Source organism: Tachypleus tridentatus, chromosome 10 (assembly GCF_004210375.1).
Source record: "Tachypleus tridentatus isolate NWPU-2018 chromosome 10, ASM421037v1, whole genome shotgun sequence".
In the NCBI taxonomy this organism is placed as follows: domain Eukaryota; kingdom Metazoa; phylum Arthropoda; class Merostomata; order Xiphosura; family Limulidae; genus Tachypleus; species Tachypleus tridentatus.
The window spans coordinates 54,773,450-54,788,862 of NC_134834.1; the positions used below are offsets into that span (position 1 = coordinate 54,773,450).

The following is a 15,413-nucleotide window of genomic DNA, read 5'->3' on the forward strand; positions in this document are numbered from 1 at the left end:
GTTATGAAAAATATCTTTTGTCACTACAAATATCACTACAGCTTCAGTGTAGTGAGTGAGGGATTGTATCTTAATATATGTCTACATTTTAAAGGCTTTTCAAGTATAGTTATATTGAACTATATCTTTTTGCCTTGGTAGCTGTCGAAGTGAATTCCATTAAGTGTGAAAGTGCATGAACAGTTTATAAGCAGAAGTCGAGGATCTCTCTGCTTGAGGATGTACATAAAAGCAACTTCAGATAATGTAGAGGAAAATGTTGCAAACACTTGCTTAGTTGATATGAAAAAAATCGATGAAAAAAAGCCGAAAAATTAGATTCTTCAGAAGAATGACCACAGTAGTACTACGAAACACATTGGATAACTATTATAATATGATGCTGGATAACTATTATATTGTGTTTATATATATATGCATGCATCTTGCCCATTGTTAGTTGAATCATTTTATGTGTTTTACCCACTGTTATAATATCCTTCTCTCTTCATTCATGCTAGTTAGTTTATTTGTTATTGTGGAGAATGAGTACTGTACTTTTTTGTTATTTGTTTCTTATTTTGGTATACAGTGTGACTGTCTCGAGTACTGAGTGGTTTCAGAGCCCCTACTGTAATATTCAATCACATATGTTTGTCACATGCTGAATACTGAACTTGAAACTTATGCCATATTTAAATACCTATTGCTACCTCTCCATTTCCTTATCGAAGAAAGAACTATTTATTTTGACTTTACTCACTTTTATTCAAACTATCAGACAAGTACCTTGTTCTGTGGGTCAATTCATAACATTGACAAGGATGATAAAATAAGATTGCACAATTTAGAGAAGATAAAGATGGGGAACAAGAAGAGTCTAAAATTGCACAATCAATATAACAACTGAGAGGGAGCTCAACATAGATTCATTAGCAATGATGCTGCTATCATTAGCATCACCAGAGATTGAGATAAAAAAATATTTTCTTTATCCTTCAGATGTTCTTCCACAGCAATGGTAGTGACGTCGTAATCAGAGCTGTAGACAGTAACAAGTGCCTGTAACCACATCGCACTGAGGAGTGTCACCAGATGAAAACACCTGAACGAATTATGCCTATTTATACAGTTCTAAATGAGATGGTCGTGGTCACTGTCATCACTCTGGCAAGTGTTTCCAGATAAAGCCAGCTGCATGATTTCATAGAGTTATGTATGGAATTACTTGGGGATGAACCACCAAATGAAAAAATCAAAAGCTGTATAAAGAACGTTTGGAGGAACTACGAGTAAGAAGATAAGTGAAACTATGGAACCATGGCTAGAAAACAGAAATCCTATTGAACTTATCTTTCTTAGTAGTATTCCATTCCAAGTTGTACTTACACTGATCACTCTTACTGAATATTTTTCATACGCAATCCAAATATTTAAAATTTCCCTTTATCCAGTAAAGAAATTGATATGTCTTTATTGCCTGGATTAGTAACTATAATCGCTTACAAGAAGGGCTAAAATATTATAACCCTTTCTTTGACCAAAGATTTTAAAGTTTACCTAGCCATAAACATTACTTAAACTAACTGGGTTAATTTTTATAGCTTAATGTGAATGATCATAATTATAAACATATTTTCTAAGTGGAGTCAAGATAGGACTGAAATGTATTGTTGGTATGTGCATTTGTATATAATGGCTTCATGAAATACAAAATTTTCCCTTGTTTTATGGTAGACTTTCTAACTTAGTTAAATGACTCATTCATAACATCACTGGTATTTCCTTTTGTAAAATATCAATGTGAAGGCTTTATACTCTACGTCTCCAACTTTTATCCTTCTTAATTTTGATTAATTTCCTAATTTTGGAACAGCTCTCTTAATCCTATAAACTATAAGCTTCACTTATTCAGCTCTTATCTTACATCTTACTCTTGTCATCCCCCCTCTGTTAAACACTCTACACCTTTCTCCAAGCTTGTACAATAGCACAACGGTTTATTTCTTTGTAGTTAAGCACAAAGTTACACAATGGGCTATCTGTACTCTGATTACTACGAGTATCGAAATCCGGCTTCTGGCGTTGAAAGTCCACAAACATACAGCTGGGGGGAGGGTCATCAAAACAGAGTTCACCAAAGGTAAAACTTCTTTATCATCTATTGTTACCCCAACCTTCTACTTGAACATCTATTGATAAATCCAAGCTTTCGTCAAGCAGAACATGTTTCACAGAATCTTCTTTCTTTGTCTTCTTTAACATCGCTGTATTTTATAATTTCAACATCATTCAAACTAATACCACATTTATCTGAAGAAATCATCAACAAACCCGTTTTTGCATTAATATCCTTCAAGAATCCAATGTTCAGCAATCCATATTGTCCCCGGTTTCTTTCTTTATGATACGTGTACCGTAACAAGATTTTTCTTAAGGTTAATTTCACCATAGAGCAAGTATTCACCGTCAGTTGTATACTTCTAATTCTGCACATTCAGAACTTACTCTATCTACACTTGAGGTTGTCACGACAAGTGAACGTGTGCGTGAACATCGTTGTCGTACTGTACTGTACAGCTTGAATTATCCTGCCTTTTGCCACTGATGTTGCTTTTTCTGTATTCCTTTTAATATCTACGTTTTATTCTTGATGTATTTAATAGGCAAAATAACCCAGAGAAAGAAAATACACCAGCAGACGGAGCATTACGCGTGATGGTAATACTCGTATGGTGTTCTTACATAATAAAACGGATACAACGTAAATTGCATCATTCTCTGCTGGATCAATGTGTGGTGCCAGTTAAACGATTCTGTAATAGCTTTTCAACCATAACCTCTTTGTAGTACGCTTCCAATTACTATATAACATCACGCAATCGTACAACTAGAGATAAGACATGCGCTAGTTATCACACTAATGACAAAATGTCTCTACAAGTATATCTTTTTATTCTCCAGTGAAAGTAAAATGAGATTTCATTTTTGAATTGTCGAGCAAAGCTACACAAAGACTATCTGGCAATCCGCTTCTTTTGTTTGACTGACAGATTAAAGGGAGCGCATCTAGTCAATACACCCACCGCCAACTCTTAGACTATTCTTGTTTGACTGTATAGTCAGAATTTACCGTCAGTCTTATAGGGCACCCATGGCCCCGAAGGGCTGAGCGCGTTTTTCTGGCAATGGGACGTTAACCATGTACCATCAGTTTTACAGCCTTCACACTAACTACTGAGCCAAGTTAGGTTGTAGGCTTTAGATTGTACAAATTACTACTTGTACACATCTTGTGATTCTGCGCTTACTCGCACAAACGAAACGTCGTCTTTATGTTAAACATGCTTTACTTACAATGGAAATTCAAAAGACATTAATGCTATTTAAACCTTCCTTTGCTGTCGGTGACTCTGATAATAAAACTAACTGGTACGAAAATAAAAAATAAATAAATACAGATTTTTTTACCAAAATACTTGATATCAGTTTTTAAACGTACAAACTGACGTAAGAGGATCCACAATCAAGTTAATCTTATTTATTACCTCATGTGAGAACATCATTTGTTAGTGAAAGGCGATGGAAAAAAATTTCTTTCCAGACAGATGTAATTTAAATAAGTATAAAGAACTTTTGGTCACTTTCTTACATTTAAAAAACGACGATAAATAATGAGTTTCCTCGCTGTGTTGCGTACTCTGATGTGCTTAGTAATCTCATTGCACGGATTACACTGCACAACAATTTTTTCGAAATGTTTTGCTTCCTGAAAAGTTTTTGCTGATTGTGACAGGTACCTGTTGGGTATGCACAAATATAGTTTTGGTTTTGCTTCATCACGTAGGAACTCTGAGAAATAGACAGTTAACTGTTTACCGACAATAACGTATTTAATTACGTTTATGTTTCTAATACGCTATTAAGTTCAACATAAAAGTGTTTTGCTCCTGATTTACATTTGTATTCAATGTCCGGTGCATCACGTTGCAGTGTCCAACAGTAGTCAGCAAGCATTGACGGATTCCAATTGCCATGATATCGTTTTTCCATTGTTGCAATGTCCTAGTGAAACTGAAGATTTCGATGAAACGGTACGTGATAGGCAAACTTGGATGTGATTTTCGTGATCAGCAGCCAAAAACTATAAGGAACACCCAACAGTGTTCAAGAAGCAAAATCTTTGTTGTGCAGTGTTATTAGAAAAAAAAAAAAGCACAGGTTATGAAAACGATCAATACAACACAAGTAAATACTATTTAGGAGGAACCTATTAATTAATCGATCAATTAAAACATAGAATAACAGAACTATTTATACCTGAGGCATTCTTATTTTAATGATTATAATGTTTCCACACATAATATACAATCATCATCGGATAACAGTAACGTTCAATAGAACAGTTCAAACTTCAGAGCATGGCCAAGTGGTTAAGGCACCACACTCGTAATCCGAGGGGCGTGGATTCAAATCCCCGTCACGCCAAACTTGTTCGTCCTTTCAGCCGTAGGAGCGTTATAAGGTGACGGTTAATCTCACTATAGGTTGGTAAAAGAGTTGCCCAACAGTTAGCGGTGGGTGGTGATGACTACCTGCCTTCCCCTTAGTCTTACACTGCTGAATTAGGGACGGCTAGCGCAGATAGCCCTCGTTTAGCTTTGTGCAAATTTCAAAACAAACAAACTTGAGAGAAGTTACAAATAAGTGATGATGAAGAAAAAGTTTGTGAGTGACGTTACATTAGATTTTTAGTAAAGTAAGGTGGATTAAATATTAATACTGATAAAGGTAAATTTCAGGATATTTATTTAACTTTGATGACTTTATTAATATATAACGCTTCAGTTTTCATTCTTTGTTAACGATCATGTGTTTGGCTCATTTGAGGTCTTCGAAAACGTGTGAGGGTCCTTGAAGATGTCCGTTAAGTCTTTTGCTTATTCCTTTCCCAGATTCTCCGATATACAAGTGTTTGCAAGATTTGTGTTTGGTTTTGTACTCGACTCGGTTATTTTTAATTTCAGTTTGGTAATTGTTAGTCATAAAGTGTTTTATTTTAATTCCTATTCGTCATAAGATTAATGTACTTATTTCGATATTGTGTTTTTCATGAGTAGTTTATAAAATCTATTTAGGTTTTCTTGTAAGCTGTTAGTTTAAAGTAATTGTAGCGGTGATAAAGCTGAATTGTATTCAACTTTTAGATTTGTTTCGTGTATTTTGATTTTCTTGTTTGGCTGTTTCCATTATTCTTCTCCCCCAGTTATATTTTTTTCATCACGAGAGATGCCAGACGATTTTTGTAGTTTATCGTCTAAATTGATTGCAGAGCGTATATTAAATACTGTTTGAATACTATATTTCAAAGCTCATAATTTCTGTTATATGGAATGAGAATATTTCCATTTAAGGTAATATTCTGAGTTTATTACCTTTAATGGACTTGGGTATCAAATTCTGATTGTTTTCTTATGGTGTAAACGATTAAAAAGTTCATAGAGAATGTTTTTCATTCTCAGTTGTAAAGTGAATGTTGGGATGTATGCCGTTATTGTGGTTTTAATAAGTTTTTCAGAGTTGAAATCACAGAAAACATCATCGACGTGTTTTAACAAATATAAAGAGTTTCTGAAATCTTCATTTAAATAAACAGCTATCCGGAAAAAGTTGTTAAAGGAATAATCATAATATTTTATCACTGAGCAACAGTTTTTTTTTCATGTGCAATTTTGATAATGTTTACAGAGCTGCCAAGCCTTAAAAACTTGGCAGACCGTTTTTGTGTGTGGTTGACATTCTGAATCAAATGGCAAAAGAATGCTTTAATTAATTGGAAAAATGTTATGTTGGAAGAACAATGCGCTGGCACAACTCGTTAATTTATTAACAACTTGAACAACCAACAAGTTGAGTTACATGTTTCCATCATGTCTTGCAGCGCCCGAAGTATTCGATTGTGCATTAGACAAGTGCCCGGGCTACACATTTCCAGCAGATTGGTGGTCACTGGGAGTATGTTGTTACGAGATGTTATATGGAACGGTAAGTGCTATTCTGAAGATTACATTCTCTTGATTCGTGTTGAAGTAAGAAAAGACTCATAAACATATGTAGGAAAAATATAGCAAGAAACACTATAAAACTGCTTTGAAGATAGCTAGAAAGAGCGTACGTAAGACAACCTTGGAATATAAGATAGAGAGGTAAAATATTGTGCAGTTAGAGCTGAACACAGAAAGGCAGAAAAACCAAGTAAAATTATTATAATGCACGCTATTTTATCTGCTAACATACTTGTTCCTTCTACAATTGTGATTCGTTCATCGCAAAAATCGACCAAAATAGTAAACATGGTCCCTTAAACTTATATAATGTACATTTAGGGTTAAATATTAAGGATGAAAGTAATAAATATTCAAACATTATTTTTTTACTTGTCTCATTTCTGCCAAGCCTACTTTTCGTACCTCCCTTAAAGTGCTGAATAACAGTTCGTTGGACAGGTATGTCTGTTAATAAGATGTAAAAAACAATAAAAACGTTCATTGCACGACAATAAAGCTTTCTGCAGTTGAATAATAAAATATCAATAAGTTACAAGAAAACCGAGCAAGAAAAAATATTTTTTGCAATCTAATAAACTGCTTTTAATTTAAGTTAAGTACTCCATGTACTTGTAATTATATTTTAAAAATTAGATACTTTACATACAGTATATATACATATATATATATAATAAACATCACTTGAAATAGAATAGCAAGAAGTGATAAGTATTAAAAATATTCAGAACACACAATCTTTTTTACATACCACTAGATAAAGACTATTCTATAAATAAATTCACAGCTAAATTATAAAGTATAGAGATCCTTTTCATTCTTACTAAAGTCCATAACAAACTATATTTTAATCGAAATGTCCACTTTATTCTGATTAATTGAAGAAATTCCTCTTTCAGGAATGTCTTGTTTTAAGTTAGCTTTCATTAGGGAATATATAATTAATATTAATTAATCCCATATTATAAATGGTATCTTACCACAAGAACAAGGAATAATATTTAATACAAATCGATATGTCAAACTATCTCGTTGAAATTAGTGGTAGAGAAGTTGTTGTTTTTTGTGGAAAACTCATTGTTAGAATATTTCTATATCAACACCTATTTATCAGTAACAATATAAAGTAATATAATAAAGTGAATATTGCTTTCTTCAATAAAGCATTGTAAAACTCAAAAAATATGATATTCCATAACCCAAGCTCTTTCGAAAAGTGGAAATTTCTTTCCAAGGGCAAACAGTTTGCCCTAAAGAAGAAAGATCCCTTTTTCGAAAGAGCTGGTGTTATAAAATATCGTACTGAAATGATTTCTTGTGTTTTTTAACATCGTGAATTTTAAAACTTTGATGTATTCCTGTATATCTTCCGAAAATCTATTTTAAATTACTTAAACTTATTACCGCACGTGCTTATTTATGGGATACGAAAAAAAAAAAGAGTTGAACATCTTAACTGTACAAAGAATTACTGATACCACAGCCTAACGTATCTTTGTTGCTGTTCCTTAGCGACCATACGATATTCACTCTAATACATCTCTGGAGCAGATCCACAGTTTGTTCCTCTTCATGGAACTTCAGTTTCCTTGTCCAGTCAGTGAAGGAATGGAAGACCTGATAAGAAAGGCAGGTTACACTTTTAACCATTCAGTGAAATAAACAAGAAATAAAATACTTTTTTAGCCACAAATACCTACCTACTGTCTTGTAAAACCACAGTCAATGGAACTGTAAGCAATATCAGTCCAAGCATACGAAAATATATTCTCGTGTGAAACGATATATTGGATGGCGTTGTTGCTAATGAAAAGGGTTTTCAAATATGCTAGGCCAGCGATTAAAAATCTGAAAATTTAATCAAATATTTTCAAACTTAGTGGTAGTTGGGTAGGAGGACATTGGCTTAATGCGATTAATAACTGACGCGAACTAAAAAAATCTTAGTAAATACTTATATGTACATTATGATCCGCGAATATGTAATAGATAGTTTTTGAGACATTTATGTTAGGTATTTGTGACTGAAGACGATGTACATATCTATTTATAAGTTAAGACACCTGTTTTATAAACCACTTTAACAAAGTCTAGGCTAAAGTTATGTTATCACTGAAATGTGGGGCGATAAAATTCATTAACAGATTATATAAATACTTACAAAGTTTTAAATATAATACCATTTGTATATGGCGTTGCACAACATAATGTATACAGGAGAATGTCTACAATACTTATAATTAAGGTGTAAAAGTTAATGTGATATATAGCAAAAATAGTGAGGAATTTTATATAATTGTGGAATATAACGACAATAGTGCTTAAAGAAAGATAGATTATAATAGCAGATTTGACAAAGTGAATAACGAGTTTATTATTTTAACCAAACCCAATTACCTGAAAATAAAACTGATTACAACAATGACAAAACATTGCAAATGACAAAGAGAAAATCTAATGATTCCAACCATGATTACTTTGATTATCATAGCAATAAATAGTACAAACTATTGACGGGTAAAATGAGTTTTATGTGTTTCAGTGAGTGGCTTCTCACTGGAAAAGTGGTAGTGAAATAAAACCTGGAAACCACCTTTAAAAAGTGTTGAAGCTTGGGGCATTTCCATTAAATTCTAAAATGATAAAAAATGTTGCTATGAAGATGTTTCACAACTAATAATTTTGTGTTTTTCCTTACTTGTTTATCTCAATGAACTTAAATGAAAATTTATTTCATGTTATTTTTTTGTTTTTAGCTTTTGACTGTGGATAACTTCAACCGAATTAATACGTTAGAACATATTAAAAAACACAGTTATCTAGCTGCAGTCGATTTTAGTGCTATCTATGAAAAGAAAGTTACACCTACATTTATACCTTCAGTAAGTATTGATACTTTTGTCGAAGTTCCAAATTTTCTAATGATTGTTTTCTCCAAGTTAGAAAAGAAGTAGATAAAAGGGAACTGAACAATAATACTTAGAATTAATCCTTAAAAATAAAATTTGCATGATATTTTGTTACTTAAAACTGTTCTTGTTACTTAAAATACTCAGTTCTCCGAAAGAGTGGCATAATATTATTATTAGTAGTAACAATAGTGTTAGTAAGCGCAACGTGGTATCCAAACTCAATTTTTTGAATTATAAGGGGGCCTCCTTTTTTATTGGATGTTTATTTGTACCAATGATAAAAACCAAGAGTAAAAAAAACTGATACAATGAAAGAAAGTAGTAACCGTGGATAATATTAAGTTTTTAAGTTTATAAGTAATAATTAACGATTTTTAATTGAAGCATCTATTGTGGATTATTTATTTATTTTGTGTAAATATAAGGTACACAATGGGTTATATGCACTTTGCCCACTGCAGAAATCAAGTCCTGAAACACAATGTTACAATCTCTATAGCCAACCACTGACTCACCGGGAGTCACTTCATGGACTTAACAACCCAAAATAACATTAATGATTTGTAAATGCGTTTATAATTGGAATGTATTTATGAACTAATTTTACTTGTTCTTTACGAATTGTAAACTTTTAAGTGAAATGTAACTGAAAAAGTCTTTGCGGGAAGAGGAGGAGACTGCCACTAAAAATAATTAATAAATAGCTGTAGATTTAGTATTATAGTAAGTCTTAATTAAATTACAGTCAATAGTGAGATAAATCTCTAACAAACATACAAAGCATAAAGCACGAAGAACTTTATATTTCATTGTGAAGAATTCTGTTAAATGTATTTGAAACGATGCTGAATTTAGAAAAAAAAATTTAATGCTTGATCATATTTTCTATAAGAAAGATCAACTGAACTGCGACCCCACGTTTGAACTAGAAGAGATGATTATCGAATCGAAACCTCTTCATAAGAAAAAGAAACGTCTTTCTAAGCGGAGCTCACGGAGAGATCCGGAGGGTAGTTCGTTCAGTGATGAGGTAAAGCAGTGAAATAGTAAGCAGCTTAATGTTTTAAACTACGTAACGTTGTTAACGTTATATAACTAAGGAAAAACAGATCAAATGCTTTCTCAAAATCTTTGCTAATAAAGAATTTATTAAGAATGCTGAATCAGTAAACAAAATCGTTATAGATCATAAGAGAAGAGGAAGGTCATTGTTAGGTTAATTTGCTTAAAATTTACACGTGGTTTTAATAATCTCGAGAACATGAAGTTACGATCCAATATTTTAAGTAGAATTATCACATTAAAAATGCACATTTTCTTACTTTCTACGTTTTATAAAAAAGAGTGAATAGTGAATAGAGAGTTGCAATCAAATCTCACAACAAGAGCAAGGCAAGTACTGGTGTAACTTATATGGAATATAGGAACGTTATCAGTGCTACGCTGTTCATCTACTAGGTAATGAAAAGAAAACGATTTTGATACGCCTTAAACGTTAATTTTTCACGAACTGAACATTTGTTTGTTTGTAATTAAGCACAAAGCTACACAATGCGCCATTTGTGCCCTGCCAATCACGGGTATCGAAATCCATATTCTAGCATTGTAAGTCCGCAGACATTCCGTTCTACCACTGAAAGGTCGAACTGAAAATGAAATGCTGATGAAAATTCAGCTCAGTGATGGTCACAGAAGTTAAACTCTTTCAAAAGGCAAGTTAAAAACATTTTGTGTAGTACTAAAGTAACTGAGGTGATTTTCAATAAGTGGGCGGTTTGTTTCCTGTAACTCGGTATGTAGTTTAATAAAATTTCTAAATACGAAGTAAAAGTATTTTTTCTTCTAGAAAATACTATGGAAACTCCAATTTGATACGTATACTTAATATTATAGAAACGATAAAGACAATTATTTTATAATGAGTTTGCGACCACATATTCTAGCATAGTTATTGTATTATTAAATTCTGATTGCATGGAGTTTGATGTATTTCTTTTTTTTTCTGAGCTAAAAATATACATATAACAAAAACATCTGATATTGTACTTCGACCTATAATTACACTACCGAAACAGTCTGCTAATTAATGTTATTCAACTTGATCTTTGATCTTTTGCGTTTACTGGGACTAACGTAAACCAACAACGAGTTTAATTATCTCATCTTATGTTCCTTGCATATAGAAATTTGAGTAGACGAGAACCCATTCTTCATGTTAGAACAAAAAACAGTTTTCGCCATAAAATTCCTATATGTTTCTAACAAAGGTACAAGAAATCAAAATATCTATAAAATATGTTTATTTCCAATGTTTTATTTCTTTAGGAAGCTGGTCCGTTTCGTGTCTCTCTTTCTTCTATCCAAGACCAGTTTATTGTGTACAACAGAGAAAAGTAAGATTTTAGTTTTCTTACGCCTAATTATATTTGAGTCATTTTTAATTTAAAAAGCCTTTTTGTTAATAAACCTTTCTCTTATTACGTATAATTTTCTTGAACTGTTATCAAGTTTATAACAGTCCTTTGTTACGTTTATATTTATATGAGGAATATAAAGAATAGTGTAATGGTATAGTTTTTACACTGACCTGCTAACTTTTAAATCGCTTTTATCTTGAAGTGATATTAATGATACCTTTATGTACATGTTGTGTTCATATAGAGTTGTCTTAAAAGTTTTGAACTTTTTATCGACTAAATGAAGCGGAAATACATTTAAATACATATCTATTTCAATAGATTTTAATACTTTAAAACAGTACTGTACTTATGTTTTTCTTAATATCAAGATTGAATTGTTTAATTACTCTGAAATTAGTATTCAGTTTTATTACTGGCTTCATTTCACGCTACCCAGATAATAATTTTTATATTCCAGTGCTCTTAAATGTGATCCAGATGTGTCAAACTCTCTTACCTGCAACAACTTTGAATCTAGGATTTTGGGAATGGAGGTTAAACAATACATAAAACTTTAAATTCAAGGCTTATATTTGCATATGAAATTTGTTGTGACCTAGATTCGCACGTCTAATCGCGAGCCTGTATCATGAGTAGCTTCCAAACAGGTGATTATCTTTATAAAACTAAATAACCATACATCATTTCCAAAGACTAGTAGACTAGTAGTTAGGCCACTAACTTTATCAACCTGCAGGTCGCGGGCTCGAATGCCCTTCCCCAAATATCCTTGCCCTTTCAACCGTGAGGGTATTATAATGTTATGGTCCATCCCTCTATTCGTTACTTAATAAGTAGCTCAAGGATTTATAATGGATGGTGCTGACTAGCTGCCTTCTAAAGATGAGAAAAGGTTTACCCTGTTATCTTATTCAGGTGATTCATGTAAAGGGATAAATGATTTGTTGATGATTATATGTAAATCAGATCAAATAGAACACATCGATCTTTATGGGTAGCTCTTCAGTTGACAGTAGAACTACATTCAACTAAAGTCGTAAATGAACAACTAAAAGTATAATTCTGGAGCTGTGGGTTTTCAAATAAAATGGCATATAAATATATACTCACTCTGACAGAGATCTAGAAAAGTTCAGACAATTACAGAGGGGTAAACAAATGATTGCATTACCCAATATTTCCCACATTTTCTTGGTTCTTATAATTTTTTCACAATACTGTGATTTGTGAAAGTGTCATAACTAGTCTATAATAGTTATGGACATCGAATTGTGTAAGCTGACTCATATTTCAGTCATCCAAACATATTTATGCATGTTAAGCAACAAACCAACCCTAATAATTGTATTATAGCAGATGATCAACAAATACTTCGCAAAATTTTCTCAGTAAGAAAATCTAAATTTAAAAACAACGTCACTAATATAATTGAGAAAAAGTGGTCATAGACTCTGTTACATGTTTTAATATTTGGCTGTACCCTCTCTGATCTTGATAACTGTTTGACATAGTCGTGGCATAGAGTACACGAGAGAGTGAATATAGACAGTGATAAGTTAATGATGCCACGTGAGGATTAGGGCTCCTTCCAGTTCCAAGATGCTTTTCCGATTCTTCTCTTGCACTATATTACCCAATACCTTCCAACAGTTTTCAATAAAGCTGAGACCTGGACTGTTACTCAGCCAGCGTAATGTCTTAATCCTCTCCCTTCAAAGAGTCCTTTACTTGAGTTAAAGAACTGAAATCTAAAATGCCTTTTCAATACACGTAAAATGAATGTTTTTCTATTTCACGTTTGCTGCATAGATTGTGTGAATATTACTAAACTTTCTAGTCCTGTGCCATGAAGCAGATCCATCCTTTACTGAAATGATCCCTAGTTGTCAGCTTTAACTAAGACTTGAGGATCATTTACAGTGTCCTTCACAAACTGCAAGCGCCTTACACCCTTGCCAAAGATACATCCCCACATCACCTGACTCTGCAGGTGTTTCATGGCTACATTTTAACAAACTGGATGAAAATCTTCTTCACATCAACGTCCAACATAGTGCTTCCTTCAGACTCATTCAGGTTGAGCTTTGGTTTGTTTAAGAAGACCACTTTGTTCCATGTTGCTTCAGTCGTGTCCGCATGTTCTTTAGCCAAGTTAAGCCTCATCTTGTTGGTAAGGAAAGGTTTCTTTTTTTGCGATCTTTCTTGGAGTCCAGTTAAATATAAGTGAGACCAAACAGTGTACATGGTGACTGTCACTCCTGATGTTTCCTGCCATGACGACAGTTGACGATTTTGCAGACTCATGCTTTTCAAAACACGATTGTCAGCTGCTGTGTCAGTGTTCTTTCTACCCCTTTCCTTCGCTGCTCCACGCAGTCAGACTCTCTATATCTTTGCATCAGCCTCACAGTAGACTGATTATATTTAGTTCTTCTAGCAATTTACAAATTAAAAGTTCCTGCTCAAAGGAACAATGACTAATTGTTTTCATGGAGTAAACTCGCAACTCTTGACCGTGTTAGCAACACACACATACATACATAGCAGCTTAAAGGCTTCTAAACTGACTCTCAGCGAGAACTTTTATTTGTAGCCACAAAATGGCTGATGCATAACGTCTTCTAAACTGACTCTCAATAAGAACCTATATCTATCGCAACGAAACGGCTGACGCGATTTTCTTATGCAATAATAAGACAGTACTGCATCATCCATGAAACACATTTCACTTATATGTATTAGAGCCTTAAACAAACGATGATTCTAAAGAAAAGTGTAAAAAATGGAATGATGCTATAAAGTTTTTCACCACTGTAATTATAAAATTATTAACTTAGGATGGAAGAAGTAAACAATAGGACAGAAGATGTTTGAATATCAATGCAAAATGACATATTGCCAGAAATTGCCAACGAAAGCTATAGGAAATAGAATATGGTCCAAAAGAGTGACAGAAGGAGGATACTGCTATACATGTGGGAAACATGGACGTCACGTCCAAGACTGTGATGAACCAGTCGTTTATAAAAAAAAAAAAAGGAGATTGTACCTGTAAGAGAATAAATAATATTTCATCTGCATCTCCCACAACTGATATAAGGAGCGCATTTTAAAATAAACTAGTCAACTGATTTACAAATTCTTTAAGAGGGAGCCACATAAAAATATTGATTGACACTGATTCTACAGCTCCAAATGTTTTACCTGATCTGACAACGAAAACTGGAAAATTGCTTCCGATAATGATAGACACGGGTATCAGTTGATGTAAATAACAAATGGTCATAAAGCTCCAGCTAAAATAAAATTCAGAGTTACCTCACTGTGGGGAAAATTCTCCACACAAATGATGAGTGGGTGATTTATATTCAGGAATAGTGCTTACTGATAACAGGTATCAAACAGAAGCACTTATGTGAAGTTAGACTTGTCTCAAATGTATACACAGTTCGTCACCATGTAATGCATAATAATTACTTCACCAGTGACAACAAAGAAACACACAAAAAAAACAACCAACCTAAAGTGCAATAGAGTACACGCCAGAAAGACATTTGGTCCAAATCATATTTCATCTACCGTGGTTGTTTTAGAAAGTATATCAGTGGAAGAATGGCTTAACTGGTTGGCTTTAGAGAAGATTTTTCCCAAAGAAATTCAATCTGTTGAAGAACCAGAGACTTCTATCGTGATTGTTTTCCATGTATCACCAGTACATTCCATTGACAATCTACCTGAAGAAATGTACCCCAGTAACAAGAAAATATAATGAACAATAAGTCATTCTATATTTTATAATAATCCCTAAAAAAGAAAACCACCAAAAAGTTTGGTGAGCAGACAGTTTATGAATAATAAATGAGTGAAAAAAGAATATATTTCATGAATAAAAATTATGATTGTGCCTGTTTCACATGCTTAATTAATGATTTAATTATTGTAATCCTTATATTTATAAATATTAATGTTATTGATTTTAAAAAGTAACTTTGTTGATAATTATTGAAATTGAAGTTAATGCGTCCTTGTTTATCTAA

At 32.9% G+C, this 15,413-nt stretch overlaps 1 protein-coding gene across 1 annotated transcript in view; it reads left to right on the forward strand.

The window, feature by feature from the left end:
* Positions 1–15,413, forward strand: part of LOC143229305 (serine/threonine-protein kinase 32B-like) — a 79,472-nt gene that overhangs the window by 59,840 nt on the left and 4,219 nt on the right. The window contains exons 7-11 of the mRNA XM_076461444.1: positions 5,921–6,024; positions 7,557–7,673; positions 8,801–8,926; positions 9,849–9,986; positions 11,282–11,349. Of these exons, the coding sequence (XP_076317559.1) occupies positions 5,921–6,024; positions 7,557–7,673; positions 8,801–8,926; positions 9,849–9,986; positions 11,282–11,349 (553 nt within the window). The remainder of the gene's footprint in view (positions 1–5,920; positions 6,025–7,556; positions 7,674–8,800; positions 8,927–9,848; positions 9,987–11,281; positions 11,350–15,413) is intronic.